Here is a 23,175-nt window from a genome sequence, read left to right on the forward strand (position 1 = left end):
CAAAACAGTAATTTTTACCTTATCTGAGATGCTTTTACAGTAACAGATTCATATAGTTCTTTTTTAATAGGCTGGACTTTGTACTTGAACAAGGAGGGATCAATTAATGCTTTTTTCTTCCTAAAAAGTAAAATAAAATGATGAAGTATTTTTAATACAAAAATCACATTTAAGATCCATGTTCCAAAATCTGTTTAGAAAAATAATTATATTTATCAAGAGAACATGCCTCTGGAAAGTACATTAGCACATACAGTGGCACCCATAACTTCCACTGATGCCAATCAACTCACTGACTTCTAAACAAAATAATAAAAATGCCATATACATGTGTACTTGCATTTAGTTTTAAAATCAGACAGAACAAGATCAATTATAAAATATTTCTTTATTTGACTAAGTCCATACGCCAAAGTTCATGCTGTTACCATCAGCTACTGGCATGGATCAAGCAAAGGAGAGGAAAACAGCCATACTGCTGTAATAACTAAAATGCAACACTTTAAAGGACCAGTGTGGGAGGATGAATACTCTAGCTGACAACATTTTGAAAGGAAGAGACTTCACAAGACAATGCATTACTTCCTAACTTTTTGGAAAAATTGATTGACAAAAAGATAGTCATGATAGCATACACTGTCCAAGAATCACCTTTTATGACAAATTAGTACAGTAGATTCAGCATATTTTCTTTACGAAGGCTTACGTATTTTTCCATCACCAGGGATCCTAGAAATCAGTTTACCATGGAAAACTGTGGAATTTTTGTTTTACAGAGAATCTTTGGTTTTTACATTTTGTGACAAAATAAAACCATATATTAACTAAATTTTACTGAAAGTACCAGTGTCATTTATTCAATGTGCACAACCTCCCCCTCTTCTGATTGATTTTTGAATGCACTTTAAATTAACAGTGGAACCGCATTTATCCAATCTAATTGTGACCAGGGCCAGATTGGATAATCAAATATTGGGAGAATCAGCAAAGAGCTTTCTATCTCTTATTTTAAGATGAGGGGAGGGGCTCGGGCACGCAACTCCAAGCAGCGCTGACAGTTGGAGCCCCTGCCACTCAGAGGCTGATTGCCCGAGCCCAGCCCTGTTAGCCTCAGGAGGCTGGTGGTTTGATTAATATGGAAAGCTAGATAATGCAGGCTCGGAAAAACAGGGTTCTAGCGTAGATCAATAAAACTGTGTTCAACTGATACCTATATATATTGTGGCTAGGGAAACTAAAGTTCAGCGTTTCATTTCAATCGTGGAAAAATACAGAATTTTATGAGGTTTTTTATTTGACAAAATTTTGGTTCATCACGGAAAACTAGGATCCCCGTTCATCACCAAGATGAAGATGCTTTCATACGCCTGTGTTTGTGAGGCTAAGCATCACTAAAACACAGCTAAGTCAATATTTTAACACTCTGATTAAAAATTAGATATTCTGTGCTTTAAACAGAATGATAATGGTACTATTTATATACAAAAAACATACAACAGTGAAACTAAGTGGTGTGAAGTTATGATTTTATTTTGTTTCAACTATCTTGTGTTTTATTATTAAATAAGAATACTAAACTTTCACATAGTGTTTTTCATCCATAATTTCAAAGAGCTACTGCTTTAGCAGGCACAGGACTGGACAATTCAAAATTAATATTGGATCTGGATGGGAATATAAATTACATGGAAGGACTGGTATCTTTTTGGCAATACACTGTAATGCTATTCAGTCCTTGTAGAATTCATAAAATGCTTGAAGACGGACTATTGCCCATTGTAGCTTGCGTTTCTTTTACCATTCTTGAAACTATTTTTTATTCCTAGAAGGACACATCCAAGAGATTTTTGGAATCGTATATAAGTGTTACACAGATATGAGATTTGCCTCAGCGTTCTGATTCACGCAGGTCTGCACAGTATAAAGATGGTGAATATATACAAGATACAGATGCACCATTGGACAAATCTAACAAAAAAACCCCAAACTGATGAACAGCCCTATAAGATGGAGCCAGTGTCCTCTGAAAATGAGAAACAAGGGTCTCTTACCCAGATTTAGAGGATGGATCTGTTTTTAGAACAAAAATCATTCCTTGTTAAGCAACTTTTTTCTGAAGGAGTTGCTTATAATGGTCAAATAATTTCCCAGCTGGTAAAGTCTTAAATCCAGATTGTTTCTTGAGAATTTTGTTTGATTTAAATATACACACCCCTATCTCAAAGGAGGTATTAGCCTTACTCATGACACCGTATCTGTTGGACTTGTGTGAACTAGCACTCTTATATTATGCATTTCCAAGAATTTGGATATGCATAATATCTGTTAAAGCATGGAGGTTTGAAACTATTAAAGTCATTCAGACCCTACTCTCAAATAAAAAATCTGGTAATCAAAAAACCTATCAAACCAAATCACTTACATCTAGACTGCTATGGCTAATTAAGAAGTCAATAAACTCCCAATTTAAACAAGATTTTTAAAAGTACTAACATTGTATTGATATATTGTTTGAATTGTATTAAATATAGTTTAGTCAGGATAGCACTAAAGGACCCTTTCGTTTTCTTTTGATTGTATGAAGATAATTTTGGAGAGAGTGAGTTTACTAAGATTGGATGTGTCACATCTTGAAGACTTTCATATAAGATCAGGTCTTCCACACTTAGATTAATCTTCTATAATCTGAAGATAAGAAAACTAAAACATTAGAGTGTTACCTACATATGAATTATAAACAGGCTAATTTCCCCACCATTCATCATATTTGCTGCCATTCATTCCGATGGGTTCAAGTAAATGGGAACCTTCTCAGTCTAACATCCAGTAGAAAACCAAATCAATCAGAATAAGCAGCATTAAGAGTGTTTTCTAAACTCCTTTATCCATTTTAAATAGGTTCACAGTCCCAACACCCAATGTAACTGAAAACTAGAGTAAAGGAATAGTTTTCCCCCATACGACACTGAAACTTTTGTAACCCTGACCCATATTGGGGAACTGGGACAAGGAAATAAAGACCAATCTCACAAATTTATTCCACCAACATATATATTGGTGTGAACAGGCTGAGTCCCTATCCAGTCCTCAACAGCTCATAAAGACCCTGAGCTAGTTTTCAAACTTACCCCCTTTTGGTGTCCAGCTTTAGTAGGAACTCAGAAACAATAAAAACATAAACTCTTAGCCTTAGCTTCCTCTTCAAGTGTAGGTGTTCTTAGGGTTTTCCTCTCAAATATCCTCAATCCTAGGCTTCCTCTAGTCCAAAGAAACACCTCCTTTAGATCCTGTCTGGAGTTAATGAGGCACACCTGCTAGCATAAATTAGCAGTAATTACCCTAAATCCTAAAGCAGGGTTTTGGCACCTGACTCTAGGATGACTCAACAGAAGCCCTGCATTCTTATAAAAGGGCTCAACGAGGTGCTATCCAGTTAGAATTTGCAGATCTTATTGTATTGCAAAATCTTTACTAGAGAAGAAGAGAAGAAGTTAGGGTTATTACTTTGTTACACATGGAAGAGTTCTGAACTTTGAGTGTTATTGTATTATTCTGCCATTTAAGTCAAAATAATAATACTTTGATTTTATAGAACACCTTATCAACATGAAATAAGCCTTGTAACATCCATGTTGAGGTATGTATTACTATCTCCAATTTACAACTGTGAAGAATCTGTGTAGAGTCAGGGAAAAAATAAAAAACAGATCTTCTGATTCCTAATACTGCGCTGAAAGCAAAAAAATAAAATAAAGGTCCTCTCCTGCTAAGCTGGTAGGTTAAGATTCACTTGCCTATACAGAGTACATACAAGGTCCTCTTCACAGCATATTCTAGAAAGGCTGTTGGGGCCAGATTCCTAGTTAGGTGGCAGACAAAGAAGGGCACCAGCCATTTATGCAGGCAACAGGCTAAAATTTTAGCCATTGACAGACTACACTGCAGCCTTGTGGCCTGCTAGCAGGTTCAGGGCGGGATGAATTCCACCCACCAAGATTCCAAACCCTTATGCCCCACACAAAGCCAAATTACTTTATGAGGTGAAGACATGAATTTCTCCCCCAGTGCAGAGCCTGGTTATCCATCCATGGACATCTGCACAGCAAGGTTTAAACTTGTGTAACCTGGCAATGCTTTCAAGCTTATGTGATAAGAATACCTAACATCATACCTACCAAGAATGCACTGAATAGGGTTACCATATTTTGTGCCTCCAAATGGAGGACACTCCATGGGCCCCCCGCCCCCTCCCCAAAGTCTCCACCCCCTCCCCTGCTTCCCGCGTTTGCGGGAAGCCTGAAGCAGGTAAGGGGGAGTGTGGGGGGAGGAGGCGCGGCCCAGGCTGGCCCCCCGGCGGCTCCAGCCTGGGTCGGCTCGGGCCCTGGGTCGGCTCAGGCCCTGGGGTGCCGGCCCCGGCCGACCACCCCCGGCCCACCCAGCACTGCCGGCCCCCGGCGCACCCCCCGGCGGCCCGGCCCCGTGACCCCGGCCCGGCCCCGCGACCCCGGCCCGGCTCCTGGCCCAGCCTGGCCCCCGGCCCAGCACTGCGCCCCTGGACCCCGGCCCGGCACCACGCGCCCGGCCCGGCTCCCGGCCCGGCACCATGCCCCCGGCCCCGCGACCCCGGCCGAGCCCTCCCGATTTTCCCGGACATGCCCGGCTTTTGGGGATTTCCCCCCGGACGGGGATTTGAGCCCCCAAAAGCCGGACATATCCGGGAAAATCCGGACGTATGGTAACCCTAGCACTGAAACTTTGCTACTCCTGTAAAGGTTTCCAAAAGTGGATACTTCACTGAATGTGTATAGTTCAGATGAAACAACATATTAGGAGCTCTTTCCAAGGTAACTATTACTACTGGAGGAATTCTGCAGCACTGTGCACTGCAGAATTTGCGCAGAAATTGACATTATGAACAGAATTTCCTTTCCTCCCACAGAAATAGGCTACAGTCCTGCTGGCCACAACTAGAGATCGCTGGACCCAGCAGAGCCCAGCTCACAAGTAGAAGACACTGCCGGGGAAGGGCGAGGGGGAGGGAGCTGGAGTGTTCCCAGCAGCTGCGGTACCCAGCATGCCCTGAAGGAAGAAGGCAGCATGCAGGAAACTCCACACAAGCATCAGGGACCCAGCATCACGCTATTTCTCCGTCTGGATCCTGGGCTCCAGTGTTCCCTCTAATTTTTATGTCCCTGTGCGGAATGAATTTTGTTATGTGCACCAATATGGAGGTGATGTGTTACACATCACCTTCATATTGGTGCACATAACAAAATTCATGTGGTGGGGGTGGAGTCGAGGGGTTCGGAGTGTGGGAGGGGGCTCAGGGCTGAGGCAGAAGGTTTGGGAATGGAGGGAGGCTCTAAGTGGGGGTGTGGGCCCTGGGATGAGCGGTTTGGGGTGCAGGCTGCCCCGGGGCTGACGTGGGGAGGGAAGACTCCCCCCGCCCCAACCCTCCCTCACTGCAGCAGCTCAGGGCCAGATGAGAGGTGCCCCTTCCTGGCTGTGGCAGCTCCAGCGGGCCTGGGCCAGGGGAGGGACATCTCTCCCTGGCAGTTCCGGAAGGCCTAGGTCGGGCCGATGGAGGGGCTCCTCTCCCCGGCAGCTACTGGGGGGGCTGGGCTGGAGGAGGTGTGCCTCTCCCCACCAGCCTGTACGGCCCTTGAGAGCCTGCCACGCGGCCACATAGCTTACAGGGAATGTAGCTGGGCTCTGGTGAGGAAGAGGTGTTAGGGTGTGGGCTGGGGGGATGCCCCACAGCTGGGCTATGGTGGAAAAGTGTCTGGGTTGAGGGGGGCCTTCAGCTGGGCTCTGGTGGGGCGGAGATGCAAGTGGTTGGGATGAGGGGGGCCTGCAGCTGGGCTATACAGGATGCAGATGTATGGGCTGTGGGGTGCCCCACAGCTGGGCTCAGTGGGGTAGGGAGTGTGTGCAAGTGTCTGGGATGGGGGGGGGAAAACAGCTGGGATCGGGGGGGGGGCGGAGGAGGTGTATTCTTGACCCCATGCTGGGCTCTGATGGGGAGGGGGCAAAGAAACAGGAACTGGGTTGTCCTAGGGGTTCCTTAACGCTCTACTGCTGGGGGAATTTTTTTGTATCTGTATTTTTACAGACATAGCTGCTGATAGGCATTTTGAAATTAATTGAAACTGGCATAATTATATACTGATATTTTGACAAATAAAATATGCAGAATTTTAAAATATCATGTGCATAAATTTTTTTTTGGCACAGAATTTCCCCTGGAGTAAACTATCTAGAACAGGGGTGGGCAAACTACGGCCCGCGGGCCACATCCCGCCCATCAGACCTTTTAAATCTGGCCCTCAGCTCCCGCCAGGGAGAGGGGTCAGGGGCTCAGGGCCGCCCAGGGGGGGGCAAGTGGGGCAATTTGCCCCAGGCCCCTGGCCCCGCAGGAGCCCCAACGAGAATGTCGGAGGCTCCCCCCCCCGCCTCCGCCTTCCCCCATTCCCCCAGCGCCTCAATGCGCCGCATCCAAGAGCAGCCCTGGACAGCACTGCAGCGGTGAGGCTCGGGCGGGGCCTGAGATCCTCCTGCTTGGAGCCCCGTGGTAAGGAGGCGGGGCTGCGAGCTCCAGCGGGCCGAGCAGCAGGGGATCCTGGACGCAGCTCGCTGAGGCTCTGGGAGAGGTGGGGGTAAGCAACACGGTAAGCCCCTCTGAGCCGGGCTCCCCCGACCCCATCACCCCCCCCCCCAAGCTCCGAGCCTAGCCCCTCTGAACCCCCCCCCCTCCCCGACCCCATCTCCCCACAGCCCTGATCCCCAGCTCTGAGCTCAGCCCCTCTGAGCCGGGCATCCCCGACCCAGAGCCCAGCTCCCCACCCAGCCCTGGGCAACAGTAGCGCCACTCCCAGGCAGCGACAGCCTATTGGCACCAACCATCACAATCACCCAGCGACAGCCCATTATGTAACTGCAAATGTATACGTACCATTAAAGCATTTAAATGTTTTTAAATAATGTAGTTTGTGTATTTTCAAATTATTAAAAATTAATTTTTGAATGTATTTCATTGGTTATTTTTTACATTTCCAAATAACATGTAACTATAGCATTGCAACTTTTTTTTATGGAAGGGGCCCCTGAAATTGCTTTGCCCCAGGCCCCTTGAATCCTCTGGGCGGCCCTGCAGGGGCTTACCCCACTCCACGTGGCTCCCAGGAAGCCGCCGGCATGACCCCCCTCTGGCTCCTACATAGTACACGGAGGTGCGGCCAACCGGCTCTACGCACTGCCCAGTCCGCAGGTGCCACCCCCACAGCTCCCATTGGCTGCGGCTCACAGCCAATAGGAGCTGCAGGGGCGGAATCTGCGGACGGGACAGCGTGCGCAGAACCGCCTGGCTGCACCTCCGCGTAGGAGCCGGAGGGGTGACATACTTCCGGGAGCTGCTTGAGGTAAGTGCTGCCTGAAGCCTGCGCTCCTGAGCCCCCTCCCCCTCCCCCTCCAGTCCCCTGTCCCAGCCCTGAGCCCCCTCTCACCCTCCAAACCCCTCGATCCCAGCCTGGAGCCCCATCTTATACTTCAAACCCTTCATCCCTGGCCCCACCCCAGAGCTCGCACCCCCAGCCAGAGCCCTCCACCTCCCCACCCCATGTCCCAACAGCCTGTCCCATGCCTGATCGCCTTCTGAACCCTCGGTCCCAGCCTGGAGCACCCTCCTGCAACCCAAACCCATCATCCCCGGGCCCACTCCAGAGCCCAAACCCCTGGCCAGAGCCCTCACACACCCCTGTACCCCAACACCCTGCCACAGCCCTTATCCCCCTCCTGCTCTCTGAACCCCTTGGTCCCAGCCTGAAACACCCTCCTGCACCCCAAACCCCTCATCCCCAGAACCCAGCCCCCCAACCACCATCCACCCCTACCTCCAATTTTGTGAGCATGTATGGCGGACCATACAATTTCCATACCCCAATGTGGCCCTTGGGCCAAAACGTTTGCCCACCCCGACCTAGACTTAGAGCTAGGGCTGGACAAACAGCTTAGAAAACTAATTTCAATCTGATCCATGTCATGGAGTCACACTTTTTGGACTAGTTACAGATTCTGCAGTCAAACTACTCCTCTGGTGATAGAGTAACCTTTGGTAACTTCGTTTTTTCAGACAACATGCATCAGTCTTAACAATTAATGAGCAATAACATTTCCTGTAAAAGCAGACAGTGGATATTGACTGCTACCATGTGATGAGGCATAACCTTTTATAACCCTGGCCCAATAATGTTACTGGGACCAGGAAATAAAGACTATTTTCTTACCAGTACTGCAGTTTGTCACACCATCTTTACATTTTCCTCCCTATTCCAACTATGGTTGCTTACTTTTCAACTGAAGCAATACACATGTAACTGAGAATCAAAAACTAACAAACTGAGCACTTTAACCTCTTCTGCTAAAGAGAATTTTCAATCAAGACTCATTGTTTGATTCCCCCCCCCCCCCAATAATGAATGGTCTGGAAGAAAGGCTACAATGAACAACTGTGCTGAGTATACAATTCACTAGTACCCAAGACACATTCAGAAATTACATAAAATCTATCATGGTGAAAAGGTTTTCCACATGACAAAATTAATTCAATGGGACAATTCATAAATTTAAGTACTACTTGTGTAAGTAAGGGTTTAGAGACTGAAGACCACAATACCTACAAACTCATGGCAAGACTGCATACTCAGGTAGGTTCTTTTGGGGACATGGTCAATACTTTTAAACTTTTAATATTTTGGAGTAGCAGATATGGTCTAGTGAGGTTATCCAATTTTGCAATTTCTTCTAATTCATAATATTTTAATTTTGTATTTTTAAACTTCTAGTAATGGAAATTGTTTGGTCTTTATGTTTACATCACGCAATGATGATTAGATATGCCACCAATTAAAACAGCCGCAAAGAATAATAAATAATAATAATATTGTTTAATAACAAGCCAAAACAAACCTTTCTATATAGTTAATGAGAAGTTTCTCTCCTCCCCCTCAAAAAAAAAAAAAAAAAGTAGAAGTGAAGTGAGGTTATCAACCCTAATCCTGCAGCTGGCTCTGCAACGATGAAAGTTGATGGGGTTGGCTGAACAGAAGGGTCTCCCTGCACAGAGCCAGTTGCAGGATCGCAGTCCATATCTGTATTAAATTTAAAGATAACCTCCCTTGAATTTCATACTCCTGTAACAGGAAGAATGCACATATTTCAAGATAGAGGGCTTCTCTTTAAATATTCAGACACTCCCTTACATGACACTAGAAACATCATTCAAGAGTAGATAAAATTCCACAGGTTTACCTTCATTATTTGCTTAGTTACATGAGGAGCAACCTTGTTACATACCCTGACATCAACTGAATAATTAACAAACCTGCAACTGACAGTGCAAGGATGAACTGCTGCACCTCTATGTAGCCTAAATAAAGTCAATGGGGTGCTCAGAGCATGAAGAAGCCAGTCTGCACCCAGTCAATTGCAAAATTGGGGTCTAATAATTTGTAACTCCAAAGCACTTTTCTTCCATAGACATCACAGTGCTTTATACAGAATAGTAAATTATCCTCATTTTACAAGTGGCAGAAGTGAGTCATATAAACTAAGTTACTTGCCAATATGAAGTTACTCCAAATTAACACCAGTATAACTGAGGCCACAATCTGATCCACTGACTTTGTCCATCGTATAGAAATATCCTTAGTAAATATCCTTAGTTCTTTCTTTGCCCCACTTTTGGGGCCTTTTGGGTGTAACGGTAAGAGACTTTACAATACTGTAATAAGTTTAGAAGAGAATACACAAAATTTATGGCAATACACAAACATTTTTAAGATATTAATGTACACACATACACTAAGAAAACTGTGGAATAAGGCACTTTGTAAATTAAAAAGATATTAATAGTTACTACAGTTTTTTGAATAGAAGAATAATTCTGCAGATACAATTTCTTTTTCAATTCATAGAGTCACAATAAGACTAGGACTCTTCAATGCAGGGACTTGAAAATCTTTGGTTCTTTATTGTCACTGTTTTGAGCGTGGTGCTGGAACAGTGTTTATTAATTCAGTACCACTTATATTTCTAAGTAATAGCAGATTGTGAAAATGAGGAAGCAACTGTATTGTAGTAATAACTATTTCAGACTATTCAAAAGTAATGGCCCTGATCCTGCAATCTATTTAGACAGACCCCTACAACCATCTGAAGCACTACTGAAGTCAATGGGATTCCACACAGGCATAGGGGTCTGCCCACAACAATCAGTTTATAGGACTGTGGTCTAAGTTTGTAGCTCAGCAGCGCCATGGACTGGCAAAATAACTGTAAAGAGGAACCTTGTTTCACACTAGGGAAAATTCTCAAATCTAGCTCACTTTTATATTTTCCTCCATAGTTTTCCTTGCCACATTCTCAGAAACCAGTTCAAGTAAGGGTTTAAGTCAACCCATTTGATCTTCCTACTTGCTCTTATACATAAAATCATAAAACTGAATTTGGAGTCTTTCCTACAGCAGAGGAAAAATATGGCATACTAAATTAAGGGTCCAGGAGGAGCTGGGTAATGAGGATAGGGTTGTTGGGTCAAAAAGGACACCTGGCAGCGTCCAGTCAGATGTACTGACTGGACACCAAAAGTCTGGTTACTGTGGGGATGGGGGCGGGAGGTGCCGGATCATCAACCCGCGCCAGCCCCTGCTCAGCTGGGGCCACCTCCTACCTCCATCTCGTGGGGTGGGGGGAGAGGGGGGCAGTCAGGCTCCGTGTCAGGCTGCAGCTCCGGAGCAGAGGCAGGGCTTTGGGGAAAGAAGCCGATCAGGGGTGGGGTCTCAGGGGGGAAGAAGAGGAGCAGAGGGTCTGGTTGTCAGCAATTAAAAAGCTGGCAATCCTACATGAGGCAGAAGTCTGTTCATCTAATACAAATATCAAAATAAATGCATAAAATAATGGGACATATAGCTTCTGGAAGAGTTCTCTTTTCCATATTTGCTCTAGAGTGAAATCCCTATTTAAAATACAAACCTTAAATTAGTGTTTGCCATCTTACAAGTATTTTTAGGTTTTGTCCAAAAAAACAAAAAATAAAACTAACATAGAGTTTAAAGTAAGTCTGGTAAAAAGAGCAGAAGTAGAGGAGAGAATCTCTGAAAACAGACCAAGTGCTACACCATTACCCTCCTACAGACAATGTAATCGGAAATTGATTAATGCTTCTTATGCCTCAATTATTCTCTTTTTTCAATGCTCTCTGGCTAAATACACTTAAATTCCCTATTTTGCAATATATAAGGCACCTGTGAATGTTTAGCCACTCCACTCAGCTGGGTGAATATTCTGACACCATATCCTCTGCACTTTGCTTGAGACAAATCTCCTCATGAAAAGCCCCACTAAATCTGCTTTAGCCTCATTTTCCAAAATTTAAATCAAAATATTTGATACACTTGAAAAATTGTAATTTACCCATTTTGTGCAGAACTGTTGTGTGTTTCTGAATCATCGCTATCACTGATGACGATAGTGTCTTCATCGATACTGTTGATGTGGCCATTGGCCACTCCATTGTGATGCGGTGGAGCTATGACTTCCAAAATCTTACACTGCAGCCTGAAATAAAATAAAGACATTTATAAACATTATCAAAGGATAATGCAAAAAGTTTAAATTTGTTGAATGAATTATTCTAAAAGTACATTTGTAATCCCAGAATAGAAACAGTGGTTATATTTTACATAGGCGTTCCACCTTACCGCATCTGTAAAAGCGACTAATTCACCTCCTTAAATATATACCAACTTGACTAAACAGGGCAGTAAATTATTAGAATTTTCCTAAGTCATACTTGACTTAACTTTGTTTACTTAAATATACTTTTTCAGTTTATTTTGAAATCACTGGTAGTAAGAGCTTTTGTGCTTATTTTATCCAAGTGACAATTAACAACATCTTTTTAAAATAAAATGATTTTTTCTTTGTTACTTAGAAACGAGACAGAAACCTTCTATGTTTCTTTTCATAGTAATCTAGGAAGAAAGGGAAGGATTTTGTGTTGCCAAAGTATTTATACTAGAAAAGATCATCCTCTAGTATGGTTGATGACCCAAATAAACAAGGCTAAAATGACCATTGTGTATCTAATCTTAATAATGGCCCATTTATCTCCTGACACAAATAAGGCTCCATCTGGTACACATACAAATGACAAACAAAGCAAATCCATTCATTTGCTAGTTATAAAAGAAACAAAATTAAGTGTGTTATTCAAAATCTATAATCAATTGACACTCATTTAATATATTTCATAACCATATAATAAACAATTCTTAGCCACTAACTTGCTCCCTTCCCTGGCACTCCTGGGTGCACATTTTTTAGTTTAATCTCTTAAAGCCATGTCTGCATTATGAAAATTATCCATTGTAGACAATGACTGAAGCTGAACACTGATTGCAAGAGTAGCCAAAGGAAAACGATATTATAACCACCTTCTTAGAGGAACTGAGTATCAGTATTGTTAACGGACATCACAGAATTGCAAAGCACAGAGCTTGAACCAAGCTGTCTTAGCCCCTTTAGACATTTGCATGTGGGGTCACAGACCCAAGATAGGAAATATAAAGGTTACCATATTTAACAAATTAAAAAAGAGGACCCTCCACGGGCCCTGGCCCCGCCCATTTCCCACCCCCAGCCCCGCCCCAACCCCGCCCCCTCCTCCCTCCCACTCCCAGCCACGCGAAAAGGGCTGCCCGAGCGCTACCGGCTTCACGGTTTGCCAGGCAGCCCGCAGACCCTGCACCCCCGGCTGGCGCTTCCCCAGTGCAGCTGGAGCCCGGGAGGGGAAGAGTTCAGCCAGGGGTGCAGGGTCTGGAGGCTGCCCGGCAAACTATGAAGCCGGTAGCGCTTGGGCTTCAGGCAGCCCCTATGCCTCCGGACCCTGCGTCCCTGGCCGGGCACTTCCTCTCCCGGGCTCCAGCGGCGCAGGGTCCGGAGGCATGGGGGGCTGCCCAAAGCCCGTAGCGCTCGTCTCTTAATCAGAGCCGAAGAGTCAGGGGAGGAGCAGAGCCACCGCGGCCGGAGGCTCTGCTCCTCCCCTGACTCTTCGGCTCTGTTTAAGAGCCGAGCTGCCCGAGCGCTACCGGCTTTGGGCAGCCCCCAGGCCTCCAGACCCTGCGCCACCGGAGCCCGGGAGGGGAAGTGCCGGCCGGCAGCTGGGGTCCAGAGGCAAGGGGGCTCCATAGCGCCCATAGCGCTCGGGCAGCTCGACTCTTAAATAGAGCTGAAGAGTCAGGGGAGGAGCAGAGCAGCCGGGGGAGGGGAAGTGCCCGGCCGGCATTTTCCCGGACATGTTCGGCTTTTTGGCAATTCCCCCCAGACGGGGGTTTGATTGCCGAAAAGCCAGACGTGTCCGGGAAAAAACGGACGTATGGTAACCCTAAGGAAATACTTATGAGAAAAAATCATCTGGGAGAGAACCAACACTGGGGAAGGAAAGCAGCCCAGGAGGGCTAAACACCAGGCAATGCTTGCAAAAGCAAAGGAACAAAAAAAAAAAATAATGAAAAACAAACAAAAAAATGATAAAGAAGTCCTTACTAACCCCTTCCTCCCCATAGATAAGCATGCAGGGGGGAAAAGGAGGGAAAACAACAAGAGAAAAATTGAGGCCACTAAGCATGCTGCCAATATCACTACACTTTCAGTAATAAGAAGGAATGAGAGAACGACTTGAGCTATCTCCCCTCCACCCCCTTTTATAAACTCGGAACCGTGAATGGGGGAAGAAGGCTAAGTAGGCTAACACATCTTGCTTTCTAAAAGATTTCAATCTTGCTTGGTCCCAGAATATGATTATCAATTTATGAACAATTTCCAAAAGGAGGTCAACTGGCAGTGAGCTCTTTTTGTAAAATAATATCTGCTATACACTGATACAAACATACATTTTAAAAAAGAATTTCTTCCAAGGTGGTTTAGGCCCAAAATATTCCCCACTACAAAATACTAACTCCTGAAACAAACTGTTTGAAATGAAGAGTCCATGTTTTTCAAAACAGATCATCTGGAGGGAAAGGGAAGGAGGAGGCACTAGTCACCTGAGGTTATTGGCAATGGGATACAGAAACTTTCATCTTTAGACCACTGTTTCAAATATTTCACAAGATAATAACAGCCAGAAACTACCCTCCAACAGCTGCTGGTTATCCTATGTAAAGTAAATTGGTTGATAATTGTCCAAAAACCACAAAAACTACCATTACAATTAACATTAACTGGCACTCTTGTATACAATCTTTCAGCATATTCACATGAAGATTTAACTACTCCACTACCTCTAAGAGAGTCCCTCAAAATCAGGGTTCAGGCACACTGGCATGGTAGTTCAGGGAAATCTGCACTACTTCTGCTCATACTGCAATTGTTGTGTGGATAGAAGAAATTTCTAGTGACACTTTAGAGCAGAGGTGGGCAAATTACGGTCCGTGGGCCACATCCGGCCTTCAAGACCTCCCTGAGCTCCTGGCCAGGGAGGCTACCCCCAGCCCCTCCCCTGCTGCCATGCCACCGCACGGGCAGCGCTCTGGGCGGCGGAGCGCGCGCTCCTGCAGAGCAGTGCAGCAGTGTGTCTGGCTCTGGCCGGGCGGCGCGGCTGCCAGACATGCTGCTCTGAGCAGTATGGTAAGGGGGCCGGGGCCAGGGGGTTGGATGGGGCAGAGGTTCGAGGGGAGTGGGGGCAGGGGACGGGGCGGTTGGATAGGGGGTGGGGTCGTGGATAGGGGTCAGGAGGGCAGTTAGGGGACAGGGAACAGGGCGGTTAGATAGGGGGTGAGGTCCCAGGAGGCAGTTAGGAGCGGGGGTCCCAGGAGGGGGCAGTTAGGGGACAAGGAGCAGGGGGGGTTGGATGGGTCAGGGGTTCTGAGGGAGGCAGTCAGGGGGTGGGAAGTGGGAGGGAGCGGATGGCGGCAGGGGCCAGGCTGTCTGGGGAGGCACAGCCTTCCCTACCCGGCCCTCCATACAGTTTTGCAACCCCAATGTGGCCCTCGGGCCAAAAAGTTTGCCCACCCCTGCTTTAGAGGGAACCCCAACATCATATCTTACATGCACAATCATTTAAACAGATGCACATTAACATTACTGCAATATAATAAAGGAAATATAAGCTCCCTCTAACCAGGGTGCTTGACAAAGACCAAGGTCCAACAAGATTTGCCAGATACATGCCCAAAGGCCTAAACCTACTATCCAATCCAATACCAAAGATAAATTGGACCAGCAGGACTCAGCCTAGCAGTGTGATCACTGTGTTTCAATATTACTATGTGGAGCTATTTATGCTCATCCAGTCCTCAATTAGCTTGCTACTAGCAAGAGACAGTACATTTATCTATTTCCCACCCCAAAATGTACTCACGTTTAATGTAATTAGAAAACCAGTGAGCCTTATTACACACATCTGTCTTACAGTGAAGAGGTCAGTCCACAAAACTGCCTGTACAGATGCATTATCTGCTTTACATCTATTAAAAAATTACATTATATAGTTGGTTTCACTTTAAAAGTGGTTTTTGTACTTTTTTATTTTATAAGCTGAAAAATAAATTTCCCTGAAAATTTTATCCAGTTCAATTTAGCTAACATTTTTTAAAATTAATTTCTACTAGAAAACTATTAAAAGCACCAATAGGCTTGGAGGCATAGCTACTCTATCATTCTAGTGCTTAATTTTTAAAAGGGCCACAAGAGGGAGCTCATACATGCTAAAACTGAAAAAATATATTAAAAGAGCCTCATGAAAGCTCCAGTTAGAACAGACTGAATTCTGTAACTTATACTAAATTCTACAATGTGTCATTAAAAAATTGAAATAATTTAAAAACTGAAAATGGTTAACCTTCCTGGAAGCTGCTGAATATTTAGTCAATGAGCATTTCAGCACACTTATTTACTTCTTTATCCCTTTGCTGGGTCCCAAAGGGGGGAAAAAATGCTCTCTCTCCCCTCCCAAAATAGCAGAGACTCTGCTCAACCATCATGCCCTATAAACTTGATCCAGAGAAACAAAAGAACCTTCAATGCAAACAGTCAGGGTGATTAAATATTTGAACAAACTACCACAGAAAGGGGTAGATTCTCCATCTCTTGATGTTTTCAAATCAAGACTGGATGCCCTTCTGAACGATATGTTTTAGTCAAACAAGCTATTGCACTTAATACAAAGGTAAGTGGGTGAAATTATGTAGCCTGTGATATACAAGAGGTCAGACTAGATAGCCAGTTTGTGTCTTATGGATAAGGCATGGAGATCACAGTATTCACAATAATAGTGAACTTGAATAAAGTCTGTGACGAGCCCACCCCACCCTCAGTAGCAGCTCCTGTTCCATGGCAATGGATCAAGACCCATACGCATTGGAGACGGGAGAGTCAAAGGGACCATGCCCCCCAACTTTTTAAAACCTGGCTGGAAGGAAATGTGCTGCAGCCTGACCCAGCCAGCACCCAGGTTCTGTGGTGCATCATGCAAAGTGCTGATCAGGTTCCACTCTGCATCAGGCCGCTTGCTGACAGCCAGGCCCTCACCTGCTAGCTGTCAAAACCGTGGTGGTGCGCCTCTCAGCACAAGAGACCAACCGGACCAATCACCAGAGGGTCTCGGGCACCCCAAGATGGAGACGGGTGCATGGATGTGCCAAACCTGAATAGTGCTGCAACCACATGTTCCAGGTCACAAAATGCATGGAGTGGAGAGCCTACAGCCCCACAGGACAGGAGCCACCACTATGGGTGGGCTCGCTTTCCAATCATGCCTCCTCTCTCCCCTTGGGCCTCACCTTTCAGCATACCCAGTATATAATCCCCTCTTTCCCGACTCACCCCCTCCCCTCCCACTCCACAACAGTATTCTCTTTGGTGTCAATTCCTTTTTTATTTATTTATTTTATTACAAAATTTTCTACAAACAACAAAAGTTACTCTTTAATGGTTTTGGGTGGGGAAAGCATTAATGTAATATTTCATAGTAGCAACAAGGATTAAACAATTTTTGATAAATTTGATTCAGTTTATTTAAAAGTGGGGAAAAAGTATAGCTCTTCCTTAAGAACAGCAGATGAAAACTACATTTGGAGATCTTTCTGTGACTTTTTATTTTCTTCCTTCACCTCTGCCGTGAAATTTATTGAAAATTTCTGTGCCAAAATTGTAGCCTTAGTTATCTATCTTATTTTATATCATAATGCAGATAAAAGAAAACAGATGAATACCCAATAAAAATGTGACTGTGAAGGAAAACAGCAAACTGTCAAAAACAGCCCCCTCATTTTAAAACACTGCTTTCTAAAACAAGGATACCTTCAGCATGAGCCAGGTAAAGAAGAGCATGGGTTAACTGAACGAAAGACATTTTTTCTACCTCATCTTGCATTAAAAGTTACATAATAAAATGGTTTTTTTTAGTCACATAAATTATTTGAGTTAATTAGGTTTCTCTCTTTAAATTCTAGTATGGTCAGCAATAACTACAGTGACAGCCAAACCCCACTGAAGTCATTAGGAATCTTTCCACTGACTTCAAAAAGATTTGGAACAGGGCCAGTAAAGCTGCTAAGGTAAAAGCAACTTGCTGCACTGGAACACACTGAAAGTTTTAGGGCTTGTCAACATGAACATTTAACTTGCAGCAACTGGGGTGTGAATCTACCCCACACTAGCCTGCCATGCTCTAACTGTCCATTTGAACCCTGCTGACACACACTCCTTAGTGCACTTTGATCTACTCCTGTTTCAAAGTGGTGCCCCCCCATCAAAAGAAGGTGGACCAAGGAGTTCTAACTGAATACAAACTTTAGCACCATTTTACCAAATCAAACAGTGAAGCATGATGCACAGTCCAATGAGTAAAATGCTTGGTAAAAGACTGAACAGAATATGTGCTGTGGCCTTTTTGAAGAAGCAGCCTTGGAATGAGCAGAGAGCTGGAATCTTTTCCGACACTGAATGCTCTGCTGCTGTAAAGGAGACCATCTATGGAACCGGAAAGCAGTATAGGAGATCTTCTTTGAGACAGACAAGAGCTGGGAAAGTCCTATAGGAGTTAAGAGTGGAGGGGAACGAGATGGGGTAACTCTCTCGGTTTTAATCCTCTCTACAGACTCATCCATTTCATTACTAAAAAGACCTGACCCTTCAAAGAGGAGGTCTTCAATTATTCTCTGTGATTCCAGAGCAAGGCCAGTGATCCGAGCCAAGAATATCGCCTCATAATTATGCTAGTGGCCACAGCGCTAGCCATATCTGAGGTATCATATGATAGTCTCAATGAATATCTAACGTTCTACCCTCACTGACAAAAATTTTTACAGCTTCCCTCTGTTCCTCCAGTAAGGAGTCCAAAATAGGGTTTAGTGAAGCCCCAAACTGCATAGGTGTATCAGGACATGCAGTTTGCCACACAGAAACCCAATAAAGAGGAAGAATCAACTTTTCTCCTAAAACTATCCAGTCTGCGACCTTCACTATCTAAACCCTAGTCTACACTACAAACTTATGTCAGTAGGACCACGTTGGTCAGAGGTGTTGAAAATCTGCACCCCTGAACGACGCAGTTATACCAACATAACTCCCAGTACAGACAGTGCTATGTAGAGGGGAGGGCTTCTCCCATCAACATAGCTACCACCTCTCGGTGAGGTGGAGTACCTACATCGATGGGAGAAGCTCTCCCATTGGCGTAGGTAGCATCTTCACTAAGCACTACAGCCGCTAAACCACTGTAAGTGTAGGCAAGCCCTATGGGAAAAGAAAGGGATACCTTGCTGCTCTAGCCAATTTCCTGGTCTGCAAAGAACACTACAGAATCTGCTGAATGACGTTGTAACAAAAATCAGTGGCACTACAGGTTTACTTGGTACATCTGATTAACCCGCTTCTTCTTCTGATGTAGAAGGTGCCTCTGGTGCCAGAAAGGAGATCAGTGAAGATGACATCACCGGTGCCAAAGTCAGTGCCACAGCGATCAGATCTGGCCACAGTGAGCAGATCATCACCGATTCCTATAATAAATTGAAGGTCTTATACCATGGAAATAAGGAGTACACAGGTTGCTCATCCATCTCCTGAAGGCAAAGATGGAGTAATCTGGAAGAGTATAGATCTTAGACCAAAATATAAGAAAAACAATACAAACTGTACTACTGACAGAAAAAACATCCACCCTCGAAATGTAAAAACAAGATAGGGGTAGAATTTGAGAGAATTAAAAGTCTCCTACAAAATTATTTTGAACGATTTGAAATTTGGCCTTTAAATCAATCTTCTGCAATATTATTTTAGCATTAAAAATTCTTAGCGCTGGAGCAACTGTTCCCACCATATGAGTAAAACAGAGTACCCTTTGAGCAGAGCTAAGGACCTTTTGTTTTGAGTCTTTATGATAAGGGAACCAACAGCCCAAATGATGAAACTTTCTTCCTAAATAAGTAAAAACAGAGACTTGTTTTACAAGGTAACCATGATAGGCAGGGATGGTGTCCCCAACCTCTGGTTTGCCAGGAGCTGGGAATGGGTGATAGGGGATGGATCACTTGATGATTACCTATTCTGTTCATTCCCTCTGAAGCACTTGACATTGAACACTGTTGGAAGACAGGATCCTGGGCTAGATGGACCTTCAGTCCGACCCAGTATGGCCGTTCTTATGTGGCCTTCTATCTTCCACTCAATTTGCAGAGAGTCCTTCCCAAAAATCATGAGCTTGGTCTTATTATAACTGAGAACCAGGTCTTAAAAATTACAGTAAAAAGAAAAACAAGCTATATTTATATACAAATTCTTTTACTGGTATAGCTTAGTTCCCCATGGGAAAGGGAATACGCTATACTGGTACAAGACACCAGTATATCATAGAACTGTGTCCGAACTAAAGATGGTACTAGTATAATTATTTTGGTTAAAAAGAAAAATTGTACCCCTAACTGAAAGAATTATATGGGTACAAAAGAGGTGTTTAGCTCAGGTCTAGCAGAAAATTACTAAAAAAACACCACCAAGAAACATTCTTTGGGCCTTTGAGGCAAAAAATGGTCACAAACTGTTTTCCTTTGCAAGTCACCTTTAAGATTTTTCTGGAGTGAACCTTCATGGAATACCAGCAATTGATTTTTCCTGTAACCCACCATCATTTGGCTACATATAATGCTTAACAGTATATGTAGAATCACAGAAATGTAGGATTGAAAGGGAACTCAATAAGTTATCTAGTTCAGCCCCTGAGGCAAAACCAAGTATACCTAGACCATCCCTGACTGGTGTTTGTCTAACCTGTTCTTAAAAAACTCCAACGATGGGATTCCACAATCTCCCTTGAAATCTTATTCCAGTGCTTAACTATACACATAGTTTGCAAGTATTTCCTAATAGCCAACCTAAATCTCCCTTGCTGCAGATTGAGCTGTTTACTTCCTGTCCTATGTCCAGTGGACCTGCAGAAGAATTGATCTGCATAGCATCCCTTAACATATTTGAAGGTATCATTAGGTCCCCATTCAATCTTCTGTTCTTAGGTCTAAACATGGCCAATTTTTTTAACACTTCCTGTAGATTGGGTTATCTAAAGCTTTTAACATTTTTGTAGCTCTCCTCTGGACTCTCTAATTTATCCACATCTTTATAAAGTATGGCACCCAGAACTGGACATGATACTCCAGCTGAGGCCTCATCAGCACTGAGCAGAGCAGGACAATTACCTCCTTTGTCTTACATATGACACTTCTGTTAATACACTCCAGAATGACATTAGCCTTTTTCTCAATTGTATCACATTGTTGACTCATATTCAATTTGTGATCCACTATAACCCCCTTAACCTTTACAGCAGTACTACCATCTAGCCAGTTATTTCCCATTTTGTAGCTGTGCATTTGATTTTTTTCTTCCTAAGCAAAGGACTTTGCACTTGTCTTTATTGAATTTCATCTTGTTGATTTCAGACCAATTCTCCAATTTGTCAAGGTTGTTGTGAATTCAAATCATATCCTCCAAAGTGCTTGCAATCCATCCCAGCTTGGTATCATCTGAAAATGTTATAAGCTTATTTTCCATTGCCTTAGCCAAGTCATTAATGAAAATACTGAATAGTAACAGGTTCAGGACTGACCCCTGCGGTAGCACACTAAATACGCCCTCCCAGTTTGATAGTGAACCATTGATAACCAGTCAGTTTCAACCTGCTGCTGATTGATAAGGCTATGAACAGCACCAGAGGCAAGCACCGGAGCTATTCATTTAGGAAGGGGACACAACAACGGAGTCTAGGCGGTGAAAAGTAGTGATAAAAGTAGAACAGCAAACAGACACATATGGAATACTAGCCAGGAGGCTTTGGGATGGGATGAGAGAAAAACAGGAGAGCGAAGAAATTCTGCTTCTCGCTTGTAGCAGCCAGAGGGTTGGAGAGAGGGCAGGTTTTATAATTATCAGACACCGGCTACCTAGATGCAGACACAAAAGATGGAACACCAATCAGGATGTAGAGGGCAGCACTCTGGTAACATTCCCAGCATCCTCATACTTCCCAGAAGCTAAGGCAAGAGGAAAAGGGAACTGACTTCTCACCTGGATAGTACAGCTCACTCATTTTATCTATCTTTGGCTACTACAGTTGCATCCTCTATTAGGTACCTGGTAAAACTTCCAAGATCAACATGTGAGAAGATAAATGAGACACAAAGATTGAGGAGATAAGTTAGAAAAGAACAGCAGTGCTCTCTCTACCGTATAACAATTATTCGTATATATACAGAATTCATTTTCTGGGAATCTACAGTAAATTCTGTTAAATCAGTTTAGAAGAGACATTTGAGGTTGTCCACTTCCAGTCTATGAGCAACAAAGCTTTAAAAATAAAATAGCTTAAGAGTCTAAAGCCCCAGTCCAGCAAAGTACTTTGGGACTACTGAAGTACTTAAAGTTATACAGGTGCTTCACAATACACAACAGCTTATATTTTAAGACAACCAGAGTTCAAAATTCTGCAGTGTTCTAATCTGTTCTATGAACTCTGGCCTTAGCAAAAGTGAATGAAGAATTAAACATTACAAATATTGTTTTGTAAAAGGTATACATATTCATCTACAATATTTTTATCTATACATGTAGCTAATGATTGTGAACCATAAATTAAACATCTGTTCACATTTTAAAGAGGTCACCAATTTGGAGGCAATTACTCTCCCCAGAACATAAGATGAGTGCAAGTTCTGCGATAGCTGGGGGAAGGCAATGGTATCCTCCTTCCCCTCAGGTCTTGGAACCACTTTGTGACCAATGCAACAGCAACTGCTGTTTCTAGTGCAACCCTCTCTATGAGGGTTGCAGAGGATGGCTGATGGATCTGCAACTACATGGAAAATGCAAATTTTCAGCGTGATCAATGGGAGCTACTCATATAGTCCCTGCCTCTTGACAGACAAATGAAAAATTCCCATTAGCCTATTTTTCAGAGAAAAACAAAACGCCATCCAGATTTTCAATGGGTTGGACATTAGTTAATAATGGGGCATAGAATCTTTCGCCCCCAGGCCACAGATTTAAATCCTCCATAGTTCACTAGTGCCTAAAAGACACTATTGTTCATAGTTGTTTGGTGGCCTATGTGAAGTTAGCCTAGATCCCAGTGGACAGGTACATATAATCACATAACACAAACCACAATTGGCCACTGTTGCCAGTTTAAGCAGAGTGCCAATTAATGAACAGGCTTAGAAAACAAACTATGTTCTCATTGTATATAAATGGTCTTCTCCCCCATCCCTCCAGATCATGATTGACCATATTGGCTGCATGGTGATAAAAAGCCTCCACACCATTTCTATTAAGAATAACTTTTTTTTTTTTAAAAGAGGGATATAAACTCTCATGCTTCAGGGCAAAAGCCAATGCCTGGGAGGGCTTAGAAAGAAACTTTACCTCTGGGCAGGTTATTTCATAATTACCCACTAAAAGGTTTCTTGCCTGTTGTTCTGGTATCGGCCAGTGTCAAAGACAGGATACTGGACTAGTCTAATCTGGTCTGATTAGATACGGCAATACATATCTTCCTAACAGAGGACTTCATTTACCAGTGCTTTTAATCTGGCACTTTTCAAAAGCACTACATTCACTTAAGTTGGA

General features: G+C 43.8%; 1 protein-coding gene across 1 annotated transcript in view; it reads right to left on the minus strand.

Moving 5' to 3' along the window:
• The window catches only part of BAZ1A (bromodomain adjacent to zinc finger domain 1A), a 109,474-nt gene that overhangs the window by 69,765 nt on the left and 16,534 nt on the right, over window positions 1-23,175 (minus strand). The window contains exons 4-5 of the mRNA XM_054027108.1: window positions 11,470-11,613; window positions 19-120 (exon numbers count right to left, since the gene is read on the minus strand). Of these exons, the coding sequence (XP_053883083.1) occupies window positions 19-120; window positions 11,470-11,613 (246 nt within the window). The remainder of the gene's footprint in view (window positions 1-18; window positions 121-11,469; window positions 11,614-23,175) is intronic.

Source organism: Malaclemys terrapin, chromosome 4 (assembly GCF_027887155.1).
Source record: "Malaclemys terrapin pileata isolate rMalTer1 chromosome 4, rMalTer1.hap1, whole genome shotgun sequence".
Taxonomy (NCBI): Eukaryota; Metazoa; Chordata; order Testudines; family Emydidae; genus Malaclemys; species Malaclemys terrapin.